Below are 22,560 nucleotides of genomic sequence, written 5' to 3'. Positions count from 1 at the left end.
ATTTTCGAGAGTAAGAATCAACAATATATATTTTACAAAAATATTAGCATGTCTTCGAATACTGTTGGACATTCGAGAATCTCGCCTAATGAACATATAGACGTCAAGAGACAGCAAAATAATATTGTTTGTTTGCTACGGTCAGTATTATATAACCCTCTGAAGCTATAATTGTGATAAACGCTTATCAATCGGATCACTACAGATATTTGACCAGGAACGTTTATAGATTTAAAACATTACAAACCGTTTAACTTCAGTGAATTAACTTCTGACGTTAGTATTTGCACGAGAATATTACATATTGTCGTCGGTGAAAAGCTTTCGTGTGCTTGAAGCTAGCTAACCGTGAAAAGAAGTGTTCTTTAGTTTCAACATAGAAGCAATTCACTCTCTGTGAACATCGATAAAATATTAAATTCCATACCAGACAGAAGTCTCAGTATAGTTTGTAAAACTCTTATATATAAACCAATATGTGTAATAACTATTTGTAATAACTGTTATTATAGCCTCAACCACATATTTGAGTAGAGTTTCGAAAGATGAAAATAAGAAAAGGGAAAATAAAAATAAAAAACTTTTTTAGCATTTAATAAAGAAAATGTGAATAATATAAAATTAGTTTAAATACTAGCTGGTCAAAGGTTTAAGACCATTCCAAAAAAAAGTCCTAAACAGGGTAGGAAATGCCCAACAAGAGGTCTCAGTAGTGAGTTGCACGGCCGTCATTGTGAATAACTTCAAACATTCGCTTTGGCATGGTCAATATAAGCGTTTGCAGAAGGTTGGCTGGAATGTTATTTCAAGTGGTGAAGATGGCTTCACGAAGATCATGCACTGTTTGGAATTAACGTCCATTTCTATAGACTTCCCTTGCCATCAACCCCGAACATTTTCAATGGGGTTCAGTTCGAGCGAACACGCTGGATGGTCCAAAAGAATCACGTTATTCGCCATAAAAAAGTCCTTTGACCTAAGGGCATTGTGGATTGCAGCGTTGTCCTGCTGAAAGATCCAATCATTTCCACACAAGCGAGGGCCTTCAGTCAATAAGGATGCTCTCTCCAACATGCCAATATAACCAGCTGCTGTTTGACGCTCCTGTATAACTTGAAGTTCCATTGTTCCATGGAAGGAGAAATCACCCCAGATCATGATGGAACCTCCTCCACTGTATCGTGTAGAAAATGTCTCAGGTGGGATATCCTTATCTTGCCAGTAACGTTGGAAGCTATCTGGACCATCTAGGTCAAATATTTTCTCATCAGAGAACAAAACTTTTGCACACTTTTTTATGTCAGATGTTTGGTGCTTCTCAGCAAAGTTTAACCAAGCTGTTTCGTGGTGTGGAAGGAGGCGTGGCCTTTGAAGACGTTTACGGTTTTTAAAGCCTTTCTCTCGTAGATGCCGTCTTATTGTTCTTGAGCTGCATTCTGCGTCCGTAAGGGACTTAATCTGCTTCGACGATCGGCTGGTGTCTTGCCGGACAACCCGTCGAAACCTCCTGCTCAACGCCGGCAAAATATTCTAGGACCGACCACTTGAAATTCCCGTTTCGTACCCCTTAGGGTCTTTTAAGAAATTTGCAACAGCAGTTTTACTACACCCAATCTCACCAGCGATGGCACGTTATGAGAGACCTTGCTTTTGCAGCTCAACAATTCTGCCACGTTCAAACTCTGTCAAATTTCATGTTTTCATCCAATGTAACACAGGAATTGTCAGTGGGAGATGTTGACAACGCTAATGCTTGAACACAAATGACTAAATTTCGTTACGTGTTTACCAATTAACGCTTTGTTTCAGTATGGTCTTAAACTTTTGACCAGCTTGTATTTAGGCTAATTTCATAGTGTTCACATTTTCCCTATTAAATGCTAAAATTTTTTCCCCTTTTCTTATTGTCATCTTTCGAAGCTCTACTCAAATCAGTGGTTGAGTCTAACAACGCAAAATACATATTTTTTCTTTATTTTCATTGGCCTTAAGAATTTGGCCAGCAGTGTATCTTATAATGTTATTTTATAAATTTTGTAAAGTTATTTCATATACCTTGTAATTTTATTTTACATATCTTGTAATGTTGTTTTCTTTTTAACATTATCCATTTTTTGTATTATAGTTTTCACTAATATTCACAGTTTCTCTGTATTCCACAGTTTTTAAATTAGACTATAAAGTTCGAGTGATTACTAGCTGAAGATTTATATTTCTACTTTATCTTATCATAATCAACAAATTCCGATTATGGAAGATGTTCTCGTCATTAACTGAGCATTACATTTCTTACGTTGGGAAGTAAGAACATGCAGTAAGAAATATGTGGCTCGATAGTTCGAAAATTATCAAGTATTCTTTTGTAGATAATCAATATAACTCTGAACGTGTAAGAAATATCAACGACTTAAAGCCTGTCCACACTGGGTTTTATTTTTCGTATTCAGTACGGTACGGTTCGTTTTGAGAATACTGTGAATAATAATGTATGATTATCAAATGAACTGAGTCCACCAGAAAATCTTATGCTACTCCTTTGGTAAAAGAACTGATTATTTTTTCTTGAAAAACTTTAGAGTGAGCAGTAGAAAGTCTCGGAGAGAACTGACAACACAATGAAGGGAAGTACGATAACGAATTGGAGTTATCTCAGAATGTTTGTACACAAGACAAGTGACAATAACTAACATATTAATAACAGAACTAGTTAAACTAACGTTGACTGAAAAGAGTACAATGAAAGTTATTACAATAATTATTTGTAAGTAATAAACTAACGATGGTGCTCAATATTAAAAGTTATACACTGATCTGAACACGTTTTCAAAGCGCATAAACCTTACTCCTGAAGTACAAAAACAAAACTAACCAATATTTTATTACAATTTACAGCTTTTACATTAAGTAAGAACAGTTTTAGAGCCGGTTCGACGTTCCCATTATCAAGTATTTGATAAGGATTGCACCAGTGATTAAAGCGTTGTACCCGGTCAATAACTAATCTTACTTACAGTAAATTGTAATAAAATATACCCTATCGGTACATAAACTCGAAGCGAAACTATTAAAACTAACTAATGCTATTGTTAACTGCAAGTCACCAAATCTCAATTCACGTTAACAAAATAACATTTACACAGTACTGTATTTTTTGTACCGATAAATTTAGCAATATTTCAAAGTCAAAATTACATATGACGGTTTTACGCAGTTTAAACGTATTTTCATATAGAATTATCAATCCTATTGTCAACACTAGCTTCTGATCAATACAAAGCTATGCATTAGAATGTAAATTTGTAGACTGTACTTTTGTAAGCACCGTCGTGGGTCCAACTGAACATAGCAGGCTTTAAATTATTACTATTATAAACATTATTATTGAAACGTTAACTTGAAGGTGACCTAAGAAGGTCGAAACGTTGTTCTGTACTTTAATTAAAATTTAATACTCATACCAACCGTCTTTAGAATACATTTTTACTTCACGTGGGTTCTCTTCATCTTGAATAATTACTATTGTTTACACCGTCTTTTGACCAAGTGAGGAATGAACTAGTCAGTATTATTGTCAGGACTGTCGTGAGGTTAAATTAGAACTGAACTAGTTTAAAGGTTTTCTGAGATTACTGTTGTTAACATTGTCTTTAGACAACTAAGCACAGAGCTAGAATACAAGTTTTAATTAGTGGAGTTGCTAGGGTCATTGTTAGATCAACTGATCACTACTCAAGTCAATCAGTCCTATTGTCAGTACCAGTTTCAGATAAATGCTGAGCACTACACTGAAATGCAGGTTTTTCAAAGTGTAGTGCTGCAAAAATTATCGTTAGATCGACCGAGCAACGTACAAGAATGCACTTTTTCTGTCAGTTTTATTAACCGCATCGCCATTAAACCAACTGATTATGAATTAATAAATATTTTAAATTAGAATTTTCGTCAGGGCCATCTTCAGACCATCTACGCACCGCAGTAGGTTGCGGATTTTCAGTGTGTTTTATGGTTAGGAACTTAGCATTTCATTAAAATGTAGATTTTCATTCAGTCGTATTGTCAGAACAGTCATATGATGAAATTAGCTCTGCAATATAAAGCAGATTTATAATTAATTATATTGCAACGTCATATCAATTGAACACCTTACTAGAATGCAGATTTCAAATTAGCTCTGTCGTTTAGACCGTGTTTAGGCCAAATGAGCACTGTACTAAAATTTAGTTAATACAAAACTTTCAGTTCAAAATATGATATGATATATAGATTTTTTTACTCAGAAAACTAAGAAATTTTATATCTATAAACAGTTAGTGTAAGAACAGTACTATTTCATTTAGCCTTTGTGTATTTTTATTTATTTACTCAACGAAATTTGAACATACAATTACTCGTTTTTAATATGCATCAGTATCTAGTATTGTAGGTTAGCCTAAATTTACTATATATTAGATTTAAATGTTCATAAAGCTTAGTAAAGGTGTGAAAATATCATTAGAATAAATGAAAGATCTGCCAGAGCACCGCTAGTACAGTGGTAAGTCTGCGATTTACCACGCTAAAACCAAGCGCTTAATTCCCATCGGTAGGCTCTGGAGATAGCCCGATGTCTTTTTACTATGAGAAAAACACACACAATCTCCGGTAAATTATGCTTTTTCGCAATAGATGAATATTTGAAAGTGAAAACAACTAGCATTTTTTAACACTTTCAAGAATTTTTCTAATTTATATACACTGTACTAGGTTTGTCGGAGTGTGTTATTAGGTAGTTGCATATAGAAGACTTTTATCTTTATCCTTTTTTTTTCTCGTGTGCGTCTCACATCCCATTATTTTGGTGGTATTCTAATTTATTGTCTGATTGTATTCCGAACTTCGGAGAAAAATTTAAGGTAAATTCGATTTTACAACATACGAATAAAGTAATGCAATACGAGTAAGGAACAAGATTAGGAATGTAGTTTTAAAAATATAATAGGCCTAACATAATGTCCTACGACAACATAGATAACTGTATTGTGCTTCGCCGGCTTCTAGAAGGCGTCTACACCATAACAATTATTATTTGCATTTTTCTTTTTTTATAAATTATCCTGAAAAACATCCCTACCTTTCTCTGTAACTTTATATAAAGTTTCTAGCCTTTTCTATAGCTTTATAAAAAAAATTCTCTGACCTTTTCTATAGCTTTGTAAATGAAAATAAGCGATATAAGTGTGGCAAAGTTTTCCTCTGTGAAACGAGTGATATAGCAGACCAAGGCACTAGCATCTAGTGCAACCATCACCACCAATATAAGAGCTGTCCACATTCCAATCCACAGTCTAAAAGGCAAATAATCTAATCCATGATCTCTGAAAAGAAAAATATTTATTGTGAAATTCTAAAAATAAAAATATTTACTTTAATCACATATAACTTTCTTTATTTTCGCTCCGAAACTAGTCTAAGAAGTAATACTTAAAAATGCTTTAACAAGAAAAGTTAAAGACTTGAAGTCTCGATCAAATAATTTTCAGCAGGGATTTAAAGTTAAAATGTCTGTCTGGTTGCATATTCTATCAGATACTGAAAACAATTTTATTTTCTCAGCTTATAATTTCCATATTTCAATGGTTAAATTTTATATTGCTGCTTGAGTATTTAAAATATATTGGTTTAAAAAGATTGTACTTGTCTAAATATCTAAACACCGTAAATACAAAATAATACCAAAGAATAAATTTAAATTTCAACGAAGAATACTTATGATTATCATTATTTCGAGATGATACAAACATAAATACTGAGATTCTAAGTTAGAATATAAGCTTAAAATACAAAATAATACACAATTAGAATAGTACAGTGCCATTAATCAAATCAATCCTAACCTGCAAAATCCAAATAATATTGTTTCGAACACCAACACCGGGCCAGTACTGCCAAGAATAGTCAGTGGTTGGCCACTAAATAATCCATAAATAACACCACACACAAATCCGGCCAGCAGACTTTCTATAGCGCCCTGGAATTATTTCAACAATAATCTTTAGGGGCTCTGAAATGTTCAAGTAACTTTAAAAAGTTACAGTGAAGATAAAAAGATATTTTATGAAGTTTTGTAACATGATAAAATAAAAGACAGTATAAATTGTAATGGATTACAAGGGGAAACATTACAGAATTTATATAAAATGGCCTGTAATAGTTAGCATCTATAATTTTTAAATATTTGGGGACTATTTCAAGTAAGTTCTGAAAATATACGTTTTTGAAAAATACGTGGTTGTCAGTGATCTAAAAAGGGAAAAATAATTCAAAAGAATTAGAAAAACAATTTATCAGACGTACGAAAACATTGGTATTTATTCATTATGTTTGCAGCAAGACACAGCATATTTCTTATCGTCTTTGCAGAATGTTTGTTACAAAAAACAACAACAAATAAACAGTGAGATTGGCCATCACATAATAACGTCCTTCACGGTTTAAAGGACAAAAAAAAAATCGGAGAAAGGTTTTATTCCCGCCACATGTAGATTGCGAATCAAACTAACTAACTAGTCGATGATCGAGGTATCCAATGGACCTGTCTTTCCGTAAAAGCATATCATCCTTGTTATAGCCCCTAACAGTCATTACCAAGAATGAGAAATAGAAGCAATCTCAACACAGGCCCCTGAGGCATACCACATATAACATTAGTTCAGTTCGTCTGAACTCTTATTATAACTCCTTGTATTCCCCTTCAACCTTGAATCTCTATAACCAACAACCCCTTACTCCAAACGAAGTAATATTTTTCGCCAATCTTTAATGTGCCATGTTGTCTAAAGCCTTTTGAAAATACAAGAGAACCAAGTCCATTCATTTATCAACATTCACATAAGTAACAGTCTTTAAAAAATTAATAGATTAGAGGAGCATGTTATTCCCCTTGCAAAGCCGTATTAGCTGCCTCACATTTTTTTTGACCAAATCAAAAGATAATAAAAGATAATTCTGACAAACTCTATGATTCTCTCCTTTAACAAAGCAAGACTAACTGTATTGTGATTTGGAAGGCAATATTTATATTTGAATTGCTTAGCTACCCTCTAACTTATGTGGCACATGCTTGCTGTCCAATTATTTATAAATAACAAAAGCAAGTGGCTCAGAAATATGATTCCTAACTGCTTTTAAAATTTAGGAGAAAATATTATCAGGTATATAGCTTCGTGGCCCACCCTGGCCAGGTGGTAAGTTTTGGTCAGAACGTTGTGGTATAAAAACATAACAAAAGAAAACGTGGCTTAAGGTTAAAAACTTAGAATAGAAGCTAAAGATTGAAGAATACTTTAGTATTTTTTATTTTCTTGTGATATCACAAATTAAATTATTTTAAGCGACTTGTTCAGCAATATCTTCTTTCAATGTATAACACACTGAAACTTCGTCTCAGTATTATCGATATTAAGTAATATGACTGGACACGGGAAAAGAATGATGTAAATGCCAAGCTCGGTCACAAGAACATAATGATTGACTGGATTGTCTTCTTGGAATAGCCCTTTTTCATCAGTTCTCAAAAGTCTTGTGAGAACCACACCAAACGAGCAAACATGCAGAGAACTGAGTACCTTCTATTAAAATAATTTGGTTATATAAATAAACACGTCACATGACAACCAAAACAGAAATAAGGAACTACAATTTTGACAATGTTTTTCGTTTTCTGTTAGTGTGAGTGACAGAACTTTTTCTCTATAGCCTCTGGAAATGGCAGTTAAAACGACTGGAACGACATTATAATCGTTCAAAATATAGTTTTGATACTAAATGTACTTCCGCAGGGTCTCCGAAAATGTTTTGTTTGAAAAGTAAATAAAACAAAATTAAGAGAAACAAATATATATTTTTTATGTCATGTGTTGTAGCCTACAGAGTGCGTAATTCTTCTCATGATTCATGGCTTGCTTACGTCTTACTGGCATTATGACAGTACAAATTAGAATGTTAAATGTCCCTTATATGCCATCATTTTCGTGTTTACTGAGTGACAGACAACGCATTATTGTATAGCAATGCGAGTGGTTAAAACAAGTGACCCTTCCATGTAATCTTCCGCTCCCTTTCGGGGAAATAGTGTACTCTATCTTCTTTAGCTACTAATGTTGTATGAGCTAGATGGTTTTGTCTACTACTTACCAAAGCATTCATAAGAAATAGAACCGATGAATTACACCACAACTTACTTTTTCGTAAACTTTGTACCGCTAACAAATTAAACTTTCATTAATATATTTTTTCACCGTGTAGTATTGAAAACACTGCAGCGAAAACTAAACAATAGCTTTCACTAGATAGGAGTATTTTTATTTCTAAACTGACTGAAGAAACATTGGTACAGCAACGACAGAAATGGCGGGTATTCATTTTTATTATTACTATTAATCAGTATTTTAGTACTGCTAAGAAATCACTTATATTCGTAAAGAAACGCTTCTCACGAAATTAAAGATAATAGAACACACGGGTCTATCTCAACTACAAGCCTCGTATATTTCTAGTTTGAAATACTGACTACAAGGCGCTGGGGTTGTTGATATCACGTTTGTTGTTGTGAGGAATAAAGCTACGCAACAGGTCACTCACTTGCGCTCTTACTCATAATGTCTCGGACTTGCCGCTGAGTTCTTGGGGAACTGCTTGAAAGGTAATATAAATAACACTAATATTTCTTGTATTCTCTGTATATAACAAAAAGAGTCATTAAATTTTATGCCTAAAAGTAATAACATTATTTATAAGATAGACACAAATTTATGTATACTTTTTAAATCGGTTTTTGGCTAAAGTATTTATTTATTCTTTAAAATTATACTCATTCGTGTTTAAGGGTGGTACAAACCCCCATACTGGGGCCTACACGCAATGCTTTTCGAACATCACATTCATTTATAATGTTATACAATAAAAATGAGCAATCTCTAAAAAAAAAAAAAAAAGACCAATATTTATTCTAGAGCAAATATTACTGAAATATATTAATAAACGAGTGGTGAAATTATAATATGGATATAATTTCATATTTTGTTATAAGCATAAATTGACCGTATTATTAATAAGATTATCATAACTAGCTGGAATTATTCCAAAATGATTACTAGATTTAGGTTGTATGATACTAAAACTATGAAATAGAGAAAAACTAAACAGCTCGCTTTTAAATGAGTTTATGAATTAAGTTTTTATATTTTCAAAATCTGCATGGACACATTTTCTTAAAGCACGTTATAACTTTAATACTACAATACCCGAAATTAGTAACTGTTTTGGGATAGCTGTACGCTTGTTTATCTAATATTGATAAACGTAACGCTGATACCTGATTTATAAAAACCAAATTAAATTAATATTTTACGTTATTTACTATTGAATCTAAAAATTGGTTGTCCCAAAATAAAAGAAAGCTGTTTTCTGTGAGATTGTTCATTTTCTATTGAAACAGCTTGACAAAAGAACAAGGTATTCAAAAAACACATGGTGGGCAGATATAAGATGTAAACAAACCTGGTAACTATACTCATGAATGAAACTTTCCTGAGTTATTTATCTTGAGAAACGTTTGTTATTCTTTAAGTTTATAATTATTTTTTTAAAAATTCAGTAACTTTCACATCTAAATAGAAAACACCATGTTCTGCATTCTGTAACGAAAAGAACGTATCGTATTTCCTATAACATAATTTAAACACATTAAAAAACTATCATGAAGTCATGACATAATAAAACCTCGTGCATCTCACCAGTCGGAATTGTGTTGCGTCTCCTAAAAGTCCTCCGAATGTAATTATTGGTGTAAGGCAGGCAAAATAAAGGAAAACTACTGAAGCTACACTTTGTATAGCAAAACCATCCTTGAAGTCGCTGAGGTACCAGGTTTTCTTTCGTTTGAAGTCATTTGCCAGTCCCCCAAACAACCTGCAATAAAAACAGGTACATTTTACCATGAAAATGAATAAATTATAAATAAACGAGAAAAGCAACAGATGAACTTAGACTATAACAAATTGGTCAATCTTCTTTACCTGAGTATGGAACACTTTGTATTTCACATTAAGTATATATTTTAAATCGTAGAACAAATATGTTGCTTTAAGCTGCTTTCAACAACAAATATTTTTGTAATTGTTTTACTGAAATAAATTTTTAAATGATCTGGCGTATGATGTTCCCGGTGTATAATGTATCTGGACAATATTCCGTCGAAAATTAAAGTTAGCAGCTTCGCTCTTATCTAACATGTTCAGCTATAGATAGAAGCTTATTAGCATCGGTCTTTTATCACATACTGGGTAGGAAAAACACAGTTCTAGTTTTTAATCATGCTACCTGACAGCCTAATACACGTTATTAGTAATAATATTTAAAAATACTACGCAGTAAGTTATAAGTGTTTTCGCATTTACTTTCCTGTCCTTTTCAGGCCATTAGCTTCTCTTATCTTCTCTTCTTCTTCTTCTTCGAGTTCTAGGTCGATTTCTCTGTCTTGGTCTACGGACTTTCTTCTAGCCTCCTATATAAAATATATATTTTTCACAGAGAAAAAAACGCATTGTGAAAAACTGAGACACCTTTTGCACCAGAATTATTTCTTACTACGTTCTTTGAAAATTCTTATGATTGCCGGATGAACGATTTGCTGGGATATCAAAAGTTTTTCTAGAATGTAGAAATTATTCAAACATACCAAACTATATAAATACATACATAATAAAATCGTGTTATTCAATTTTTTATTTATCATAAACGTAATGTTTGATTCTATATGTACGATGTTTTTAACTGTTATTACTCACCAAATTTGGGAGTTACTTCTAACAGGTGTGGAACCCTGGTGTGAAAGCCAACTGCCACTTAATAATCGGGCGTTAAGTGTTATTCATAGTTGAATTGTAATATTTACCACACTGCAATTTTAGTATTGAACATACTCAGTATCAGAAGTTCTTTTAACTTAAATAAATGGTAATCTAGTTAGACAGTTTCTACCCATTGCCAGTTTTTTCACGTGATACTTATTTTTTACCAAAAATAAAAAACTAGTTTTTCTAACACAAAGTATACTTCAGTATAGTATATATATCTTTATCCATAGTTAGTGGCCTGGTTAGGGCATTCGGCTAGCAAGCTGAGGGTCGTGGGTTCTAAACATGCCAACGAACATTGAGTTGTTGGGGCGAGATAGTCACTTCCACTGTTGGTTGATAAAGAGATACTGGTTGGTGATGCTGACTAGCCGCCTTCCCTGTAGTTTTTTTTTTTTTTTGAATTTCGCGCAAAGCTACACAAAGGCTATCTGCGATGTCCGTCCCTAATTTAGTAGTGTAAGACTAGAGGGAAGCCAGCTAATCATCACCACCCACCTCCAACTCTTGGGCTACTCTTTTACCAACGAACAGTGAGATTGACCATCACTTATACCGTCCTCACTGTTGAAAAGTCGAGCATGTTTGGTGTGACGGGGATTCGAACCCGCGTCCCTCAGATTGATAGTTGAACGCTCTAACCACCTGGCCATGCCAAGCCTCTAGTTTCTCATTTCAAAATTGGGAATGGTTAGAACAAATAGCCATCGAGTATTTTTACATAAAAATTTAAGAAATCAATAAACAATCATAGTTATTAATACTTTATAATAATTATGCTTACAAGTATGAACATTTATAGCTATTAATGCTTTACAAATATTGCACTAAAACTTAAAGGGTCAAATACAAATATGGCATGAAAATCCACATCTCAGAACAACTCTAAGAGTCATTAGTTACATATCTATTGGATATGTTTTACTACATGACAAATAACGAAAGAAAGCTCCACTTCACTTTCGCATTTTAATGCATGACGTTTTGTTTAACGTTTACCTTGTGGTTATTTTCATTGCTACCTGCTGGTTGTTGCTGCTGTTGTACAAAACTATACAATGAACTATCTGTGTTATGTTTTCTGGATTTCTGTGTGTATCACAGTCTGTTTTTAGTGTTATTAGTTCTCTGGCTAACTATTGAATCGTCTGCAGGCTGGCTCACTAGTGGTGACTAAAGGGTTTCATAAAATACAAACTGTTAGAATTGTTCATATACTAAAAACCAACAACAAAGACTAGTTTCTAGGTCTTTATTTTTTGATTTTCATCTACATTGTGTATTGCATTATAAAATGTTTAGCAATTAAATTAGTACATGGGTACTCTGTATTGAAACATTAATAATTATATTTATTTAAGCACGTGTGACAAATTCAGGTTTCGGTTTCTTGGATCTCAACCGCTGAAAGTCTCATTCTAATTTGTTAATACATACAGGTTGCTCAGAATCTTCTAGTGAATATATACAGAAGAAATAGTCTGATCTTTGGTTAGTGGAAAGGAAATTCAATACCATAACCAAATGCAGACTTCCATCGTCCTCGAAACAGAAAGTGTTTGGTTATTCTTTTCATCTGCATTTCACAGAGAATGAGGCCATTTAGACCACTACGATACAAATGCATAAGGAAATCTTTCATTTCTTGGAGAAGGCAAGAATCGTCATATAATACAAGAGTCACGCATCACCAACAAGATCAAAGACTTGCGTTAAAATTACAAGACCTCAAGAAGAATGCATTGAGAAGGTCGGAGATGCAACAGGAGGAACAGGTGACATCTTTGTCAACACCTTCAATGTCATATGCGACATGGCATATGCTTTGATCGTAATAGAAATGGCTGAAAACGAGGTGTTTCTGTTGGCTCAGACAGATAAAAGGAGAGCATGAGTCTGGTTGACAACAATCTGCCAAAGCAAGAAAGATGATGTCAACAAAGAAAATTTACAGAGTGAGTTCAAAAAAAGAAAACTTTGAAGTTGTGTGATCACTGACAGGGTCAAATAACCTATCAAGAACCTAGAGCCACCAGTGGTGATTATTAAGTCACTTCATTTGCTACTCCATCACCTCGCAAAAAGAAAAAGGGCAAGATGCGGCAAATGTACCAACGTCATCAGTCCTGAATTGGTTTCTGCATCTCATCAAGAGAAAATCAATGGCACAAATGTTATCCTTTTACAACAGGCAACTGTTGTTAATTTAACCAAATTTCATCACGAATATTCTGCCTAACGAATATGAAATAAGGCACAAATGCCGCTATATCCTGAAAAACACAGCACAACTTCTGCGTTACAATATCATGGAAAAATGTTCTTAATAAGTAATCAATCAGAGAAGACATCAGAACCTAATTAACTCTAAACATTTCACCACAGAGAGTTGCTAAACCTTGCTTTTTTTTTCTGGGATAAGAACCTGCAAAAAGTCTCCATATCATGCCTTGTGGGATAGTAAGATGCTGCTAGCAGTCCTGGCATCGAATTACAATGTGGACATACTTGCAGTTCTCGTGTCAAGCTCATGGGTGTCGTGAATTTTTCTAATAGGATTGGAAAGGTACAAGTTGCTGAATTGTACAAGGTGATTGAGGAAAGGAACCTGAAGGAATGAATGTAGTTCAGATATTCAGGTCTGGAGCAAGGTTTTAAAAAAGGTTTTCTAAATTTGGCTTGCAGTTACTACATCTATAAACTCATAGTCATGCTGGTGTTCAACATACTGACAGAACTGTCCATTGGAGCGAGCATTAAGCTCTTTCATAAATTGTCTGTTTAGATATAACATCAACTTTCTTCACAATACATTGTTAATAACTCGATGATGACTGAAGAAGGTCGAAACTTAGTTCGCTCCTCTACTAGTGCTTTCTCTACCCATACCAGCCGTTTTTAAAAATATAAAGGGTGTATGAGAGTAGAACCAAAGAAGTGCCCATTACTTTGAAATTGAAGCCAAGGAAGGATAACCTGGTTAATTTTAACTAGTATCAGCTGCCTGATTTTCTCCACTGGGATGACTACAGACAGTTGGTAAATTTTTTTTTGCCCTCTCTGGGAGAGAATTTTCCAGCATGTCTTCGCACCATTTTTCCTGGTGAATGGCTAAGCTGATATATTGTCTCAATATATATTTTTTTTGTATAAATTCCACCTTTTCACTCGTGAGTTCTTGGATCTTCGTGAACTTCATATTTTCATGACCTGGCTATATTTGAAGACATGACAACCTACTAGTGTCCCACATCAACCCAACAGAGTAATTTAACGCTGTTAAAGAAGTTTGTAGCACACAAGAAAACAAATGAATCCATCGCCAAGGGAGCAGTTAAAAATTTCTCCTACCATCTCTGATACTTTAACAGAATACTTATTAGATGGCATATTTTTATTCTAAGCTCACTGCAGATAAGAAATTGGTAATGGTAACAGCTCAGGAATAAGAACAAGAAATCATTCTTAGCGCATTCAACTTGAAAGGTTTGTGACAAAAGAGCAAATATCCAACACCATATCAGTTAACGCCAAGAAGTTCATTGTTGCTCTAAATATCTCTCAGGATGTTTTTCAAGCACGATCCCAGCATATGGGAGAACATTGGCAATTCTATTAAGGTTCGAAGTAAAATGAATGTGAATGATAGAGCTAAAGGCGGTACTGCATTGCTTCAGTCAAACAACAATGCTCTAAGTAGCCGAAAGGAACAAAAGCAGTAACTTCTAAACTAAGTGGAAGAGCATCATCAAAAATATCTGAAATCAAAGAATTTTACTATTGTCAAAGGACGTTCTAAAAAAGTGACAATATGTTAATCCTTCTGTGTTATATGTATTGTTGTTAATTTTTAACACCTTTCAGGAGCCAATTAATATTGAGAAATTGTCTTTAAATTTCAATGATTTAGAGTCACAGGTAAATAAATAAAACGAGTAAGTAGAATTTGATTATATAGTTTAACAAACAGATTTTAAGTTATACATATAAAAAAGCAAAGAATATTTCGCTAGTAAATATTATGTTTTACCAATTTGCAATTTTATCCTGTATATGTTTATTTAAAAGATAATTTTAATTTGAACAAAAATATACATTTATAATTTATCATCTTTTAGTCATTTTTCAAGATCACATACGAAAATTTAAAAAAATTAGAAAAATAATGATTCAAAGAATTAATATATTTTATAGTTTTTATAAGATACTTTTAAAGCTTTTCCAGACAAAGGATATAAAACCTACACAGTTAAAACAACAGCTAGATTTATTTAAACACTAAAACTTTCTAGTTTAGATAATGCTTGCTGCATGCTTTACTCCATATTAGAAATAATCTAATTAAAATAAAGCAACTAAATGTACATCTGCTAATACTAGTAACTTAATTTTTACAGCGCTTTTTAAACAGATATTCTCCCACTAAATAATTTAATAGTTGACAAAAACCTTTAAACTTCGTAACAAATATTGAATCAAATTTTGTTAGTAAATACTTAATTACTTCCCTGTTCTCTACCAATTTGCTATTTCATTACCTGTGTTGGCACATTTAATGGTGGTTCAATTCTTATGTTTGGATCCCAGCCACCAGGCGGCAGCACTGTTACATCATCAAGGAACTCGTCGATACCTGCCAATAAATCTTCACGATTTTTTGCTTTGTACGCAACACCATGAAATACCTTCACACGATAAAAAATTAGATAAATTTAGTTAGTGTAAAATAGTTGTTAATAGACATTTTAATCAATCTACAAACTTTTATATTAAGTCTATTTTCAATTATTAAGTAAATTCAGTGTTTTCTAACAACAGTTGTTTAAATTATATTTTACCTAACGCTCAATAGTTGGGCGGGTTATTTTTATTATTTGGTAACAAACAATCCAAAAAATAATTCAATTAATGGAAGGAGAGATTTCCTGTCTACAAGTAGTTTAGAATATCGTTCAAAATAAAACAAACTCAACAATCAATCAAAAACATGATTTCTCATACTTTGAAAAAAATTCTAATTAGTAAGCTTATTATCCTCTGCTGGTACAGCGGTAAGTCTGCGGATTTACAACGCTAAAATCAGGGATCCGATTTCCCTCGATGGACTCAGCAGATAGCACGATGTGCCTTTGACATAAGAAAAATAAGGCCTGACATGGCCGAGCGCGTAAGGCGTGCGACTCGTAATCCGAGGGTCGCGGGTTCGCGCCCGCGTCGCGCTAAACATGCTCGCCCTCCCAGCCGTGGGGGTGTATAATGTTACGGTCAATCCCACTATTCGTTGGTAAAAGAGTAGCCCAAGAGTTGGCGGTGGGTGGTAATGACTAGCTGCCTTCCCTCTAGTCTTACACTGCTAAATTAGGGACGGCTAGCACAGATAGCCCTCGAGTAGCTTTGTGCGAAATTCCAAAACAAACAAAAACATAAGAAAAATACATACTAAGCTCATCACATGAGATTAAAATTTTCTCTCGCGAAACTTAGGATTAAGATGTAATAAATAATGCCTAGCAGAGTATTTTGGGTTTGTTTGTTATTAAGCATAAAGCTACCCAAGATGCCTACTAAGAGTACTGAAATCCGGTTTTTAGTGGTTTGAATTATCAGATTTACCGCTGAGCAAAAGTGGAACCTACAAAAATATACCGAATTTCGTGAATAATTGTTACGTCTCTAAATATCCTCTTACTTTACAAATATTGTTTAATCCATAATTTTAGTACTGTAACGTATTTTTCTGCTGGTTATAATGATGATTTAATAATCGAGAAATTTCCAAAATATGTAGAACAAGGATTAGTTATAAATATAATGAGGCCAGCTAATTAGAAAACGCAGTCATAAAATACTCGGTAATTATTTTTTCGGTAGTAGTCTGAGTGAAATATTTGTATAATTATAATACATAAAATAACACTATAATTCGAGCGCTTTTGAAAAGTAGGTTTTTCTTTTTCAGATGCAAACTGGGAATGTTATACTCCATGTTTGCCCACAAGGAAGAAATATTCACCATTCGAAAGCTCTAATGTTATAGGATTGTTATCGTTTTATATTAAGACTTTTTGAAACTACGAGTTTTTGACATTATGAAGGTACTAATATCAGTGTAAAATTTTCGCTTGTATTCAGTCACTCGATCGATTGATTGTGATATTGTACAAGTAAGTTTATATTAGTACTATTAGCGAAGCAATTCTTTAAGAACATAATTGTAAACTTAGGCCTGCGAGTACAAATGTGTATAAGTGATACTGATACTGGCCAATGTTAAGGAAGAAATAAACAAATGTGTTATCGTTGTGTGGACTGGACTCAATATCACCTGATAATTTGAAAGATCCACCAAGAGAGGCACATTATTACAAGTATATATTGATTATATTCTCTATTATGTGATTAACAATATTAAATTCAATGTGCGTATGTTAAATGCCATAACAATTAAGAATGCATAAAAAATATTCAAAAGCACAATAACAGCAACTCTTACATTAAGAAAATTCTGATTTTAACCATAACATTAGATAACACATATTCAATAAAAGTTTATGTGGTTCAAAACGTTTTAATCATAAAATTATTAGTATTTTCCCACTGCAATAGTTCTTGTTGTTATATTTCTGAATCAATTAATTGGCAGCTTTCTTACCAAAGATTAAATATATAATATATAAATTTCGACGTACCTCATCGGACAACAATATTGCCATGGCACGCCCAATCTCATGGTAACACCAAAGATTCCCTTTAGGCCCAAGCATCACAAAAAGAAAGCGCGTTGGCATTGGAACCTCAGTGAGATCACCTAGGTCAGTAGCATTCTGAAGACGAACAAAGGCCATAAATGCTTCTTCTAGAAAATCAACCTCGCCAATTAGAATGTTAGAAGCCTCTGAACCAGGAGGAATTTTCTTCATAAATCCCTGGTTCACCTGTACATAGCAGATTAAACACAGTATAGAAGGTGACAAAATTGTACACTACAAAATGTAGAAAGAAAGATTTATTTTCTGTTGTGATGTCGCTATATTCGTTGAAATGGAAAAATAAATATGTTAAAAGCAGGGGCGTAGATTTTTTACACCCCATGGGGGGGATGATTTTGCAATCACTTATGTGGACTGTTCAATTTGCAAATTGGTAATCTCTGATTATGTGAACCTGAAAGCTGTAAATATGCAGTCACATAGTAATCTTATTGCCACGATACTTTGATGTATACTTCGGTTTACTGACTGATACTTACGAAGTTACGAACTATAACTTAGATCGAAAAGCTTTGAAGCACGCCTATATTAAAGATGCACATTTCGGCTACTGAAAAAGCCTACATCTAGGCTAATTATGTAATTCGATTGGTAAAAACACGAGAATCACAAGAACAAACACACAATTTGTAGGCCTGTGATGAAATAAAACAATTTAACAGACCAAACTGTAGGAGGGATGATTGTATGAACCATACCCCTACCTAAAATGAAGTGGGGTTATATACCCTTCACCCCTTCCCCAGGATCTACGCCCCTGGGCTTGAAAGTTACGTTGTATATTATCCTTCACACCAAGAAACAATGATTGATAAATATTATTAACATTTTTAAGCAGAGGAATTTTCACCAAATATCTTACAAGAAACTTTTCATTACATTTCAGAATATGTTTCACAATAAATATATGGTATTTAATGGTGCTGCAATATTTTAGAAAACTATTGAACAGCTGGATTTTATTTTAACTATGTAATGTGTAAATTCCAATTCGATGGTATTGTATGAAATTACACAGACAAGGAAGCTCGGAAATGCAGAAAGTCCAGAGAATGAAACTGTTTGTTACTGGTACATTTGTTCATTGTTCGCATTAATGTGAGATAAAATGCATAAATTTTTATCATAAGAAAAGGAAATGGACATGGATATCGTCAAAATGTTATTTGAAAAGGTAAAATAGTTTGTTTAAAAACATGCTAGGAAGTTTTGTCCTTGTCACTGATAATTGTTATACATGACCAGTTGGTGTAACATCCGGAGAACAACTGTATAGCTGTAAATGATAATTGTTATATAAGACTGATTGGTGTATCATCTGGCGTACAGCTGTGTATCTGTTACTGATGATTGTTATATAAGACTGGTTGGTTATCATTCGGAATGCAACTGTGTCCACGTCACTAATGTTACTGTTATAAGATATTCTTTACTATAACACATGGGTATGGTAGTATGTGAAGTATATTGGAATAATAAGAGTTAGATTATACTACACAGCTGAAGGAGTGAAAGATATAACTGACAGAGCAAATGATATACTATAGGTTGCTAGTGGTGATACAGTGTTTGTAGTGCACAAGGGACTACTGGTGTACAGAGTTGTAGATCAGAGTAGTATGAGGCATTAGAAAAGGCATTCAAAGAAAAGAGTCACAATAACCCAATTCTGTCAGGAATAGAGCCAAGACTTAGTAGAGAGAATAAAGTTATAAGTAGGTCACAATCTTTAATACAATGGTTTGGTTAACATGTAAGGAAGAGTAGGATGGATAGTTGGATTTATGTTATCATTTCAATGAGAAAATGGGAGGAGAGTTTTAGAATAGACGATTTACATTTAAAAAGGAGAATGGCTGGCTTTTTTAATGGAAGTTAACTCAACTCTAAACACAACTTTAAAGTAGGATTGTAGAGTGAAGAGGGCCAGAATAATAAATAAAATATAAGACTTAAAGACAGGTACACTGTATGATAAATAACGTATGATTTTACAGAATTGATCGGAAAAGTTGGAATACAGTTGTGTCCTCGATACTGATGATTGTTATGTATGACCAGTAGATGTAACATTTTGAAAGAAAGTGTTTCCACCTTATTAATGATTGTCACATACGACATAAAAATATAACTATCGAAATACAGCTGTGTTCACTTTAGTGATACCTCTTATATACGATTAGTAGATGTAAATGATAGAGTGCAATTGCGATAAAGCTACTGGAGATTGTCGTATACGACAGAAAGATGCTAGTATTGAGTCACAGTTGTATTCATGTTTTGGTGACTGTTCTATATGACTGTTATATGTAATTTTGGAACACTATGATGACCAGGTTAATAATGAATGCTAAATACGACTAGTGAATGTAACTGCTGGAATGAAATTGTCTTCACATTATTGTTGACTGTTATGTAGGACTAAAAGACGTAACTGTCTAAATACAGTTGTGTCTATATATTGCTAATGAATGTTATATATGAGTACTAAGTGTTTGTGTTGGAATACTATTGTGTCACGTCACTTATGAGGAAACTTAACTGGTAGAATACAGTTGTATTTACGTCACTTATGAATGTTAATACGAATAGTAAATGTTTGTATTGGAATACAGCTAGAGCCACATTTTTTATGAATGTTATATACGATTATTAGATGCAACGTTTGGAACATAGTTGTGTCCACATAAGCTACTGTGCTCCACATAAGTTATAAGCTGTTTATTTCAAAGGTGTCAATAACATTGTGTCCACTTCTAGAAATATGACTCCAGGTATCTAGATAATATATCACCAATTCTATTCTAGTATTACAAGTATTACATACCTTATGCTGCAAGTCGCTGGAGCTAGTGTTCGCTGTTCGAGTGTCTGTAAGAGTAGAACCTGCATGAGCTAGGCAAGGGTGTGGAGCATAAACGTGGAGGGAAGCTTCGCTTGGACTTTGTTGTATAGTTCGTTCATCTGCTGTATAATTGCCGAGATTGAAAATAAATGTTAATGAACAGTTCTCATTCAAAAAAGAGTAAAACTTATTGGCATATGCATATTTTAATTATTTTCTATTTTCTGGGGATTTAACTGACTTCAACAGTACCGTAGTTTGGAGTAAGGGTAAACATAAAGTTCACCTTATTTGTCAAGTCTTGAGTAAAGCAATACTAGTCACCGCATCGTCTTTATTGCTTTACTTGGGAACCACTCAAATGGCAGAATTAGGCTTAGCGTTTAAAATAATTAATATTATTTTGCAACTTCAATTCGAGATAGATTACTTAATAATATCGCTTTTAATTGTTTTGGTTCAAAGCACAATGCCTATAGTGGGAGGATTCAACATGATGTACGAATTATTCTTTAGTGAGTTTCAGTTATAGGTTTTACTCTGTTAAAGAATAATCACTTTTCAAGAAAAGTTAATATGTAAATTACAAACCAATTTCGTCAACGTTCGATGGGCGTCTCGGACGATTGTACAAACTATTTGGAAATGTTTTAAGAGTACAAACAATAAATTTAGTAAATAAAAGACGTACATCTCATTTTTAAACATTGTTTTATCGCTATTGTTGAAAAACGTTCCTTACGCGTCTTCAAGGAATTTTATCTACATTGATTTATTATTATTATTTTCTATTACGAAGAATAGAAGGTTTGAAGTTGTTGCAGTGGAATTGTCAATAACTGAAGCACCACTGTGAACAGGAGTTAGATTTATATGGAAATTATCTTGTTTTATCACTTTTGTATAGAAAGTTGGAAGAATTTTAGTTTATAATATTTAAAACATTTACCCTAAAAATATAGATTTGTAAGTAAAAATATACTAACGTTACGGCAAAATCACTCATGATATCAGTCATACAGGATAGATGGAAGGGTATATAAAATACACAAAACCTGATTAACTCAATTTTATATTAAACTAAATCTGGTAAGTTTTGCTCTCTAGTGTTATAAATCGCAGTTACTATGTCATTAAAATTTGTATCTTATTTCGAATAACATTGTACGATACCTGATGTTACATGAATGTTAAAATCAAAATAGTTTACTTACGAATACTTAAACATAAGCATAAAATATGATAATTATTTTATTTATTAGTTTCATTTCAGTGAAAGTTCTTACATTTTATATTTTAAGTATGTAGGTTTTTAATTAGTAAAAATAAGCTGAATTATTTTCAGTCTACTTTCTTATTTCGTTTACTTATATGGTCTGATTATAACCTAAATAGACTGGTCAGTTTCACATAAGCAGAAAACTAGAACTTCCTCAAATTTTAAATAAGTCATTTATTTTATGGATGAATTACTGTTCTTCTATTTTCGAAACAACGAAAAACTGGTATTTCTTACACTAAGTATGCTTTTCTAAAGCGACATAGAAGCTCCTTTTCATCTGCTATACACATTTGTATTCTGATTTCTTACGTATTTAATCTTACATTTATGTACAAAATAGTACAGTGTTTGCATTCCTTCAGTAGGCTTTGAATGAATGTTGTTTTTATAAACATTCCCAATAAACTGGAATAATTTATGACAAATTAAAATAGGAGCTCCATAAAAATAAAAACAAGAGAACAATGTGTTCTACAAAATGGTGTTGTAACTACCGTTTAAATTTTACGTTGATAAAATAATCATGATCAACATGGACGCAAACAAATTGATCTTCAAAATTAAAACTGTATAAATTACAACATTCACCGTCGCCACTTATAAAAATTTAAATAAAATACGTTGAATATGAATTAAACAACGACATCTCGACCATGGACAGCACCATACCATGAAATGTACTTTGTTCAAATAATATACTTTAAAACTTTGCTCTTCCTTTTCGACTATAAATGCTGGATCTTTTATTAAGAAAATTTGTAGAACAAC

At 33.0% G+C, this 22,560-nt stretch overlaps 1 protein-coding gene across 6 annotated transcripts in view; it reads right to left on the bottom strand.

Annotated features, from left to right (window-relative positions):
* Window positions 1-22,560, bottom strand: part of LOC143233556 (electroneutral sodium bicarbonate exchanger 1-like) — a 107,268-nt gene that overhangs the window by 42,820 nt on the left and 41,888 nt on the right. For all 6 annotated transcript variants that reach the window (XM_076469895.1, XM_076469896.1, XM_076469897.1 and 3 more), the window contains 7 exons: window positions 20,493-20,632; window positions 17,585-17,830; window positions 15,434-15,580; window positions 10,437-10,543; window positions 9,774-9,948; window positions 5,874-6,007; window positions 5,177-5,354 (listed from right to left, as the gene is read on the bottom strand). In XM_076469895.1, coding sequence (XP_076326010.1) covers window positions 5,177-5,354; window positions 5,874-6,007; window positions 9,774-9,948; window positions 10,437-10,543; window positions 15,434-15,580; window positions 17,585-17,830; window positions 20,493-20,632 — 1,127 coding nt within the window. The remainder of the gene's footprint in view (window positions 1-5,176; window positions 5,355-5,873; window positions 6,008-9,773; window positions 9,949-10,436; window positions 10,544-15,433; window positions 15,581-17,584; window positions 17,831-20,492; window positions 20,633-22,560) is intronic.

This window comes from Tachypleus tridentatus, chromosome 12, assembly GCF_004210375.1.
Source record: "Tachypleus tridentatus isolate NWPU-2018 chromosome 12, ASM421037v1, whole genome shotgun sequence".
Taxonomy (NCBI): Eukaryota; Metazoa; Arthropoda; class Merostomata; order Xiphosura; family Limulidae; genus Tachypleus; species Tachypleus tridentatus.
This window is presented reverse-complemented; position numbering and strand designations above follow the sequence as displayed.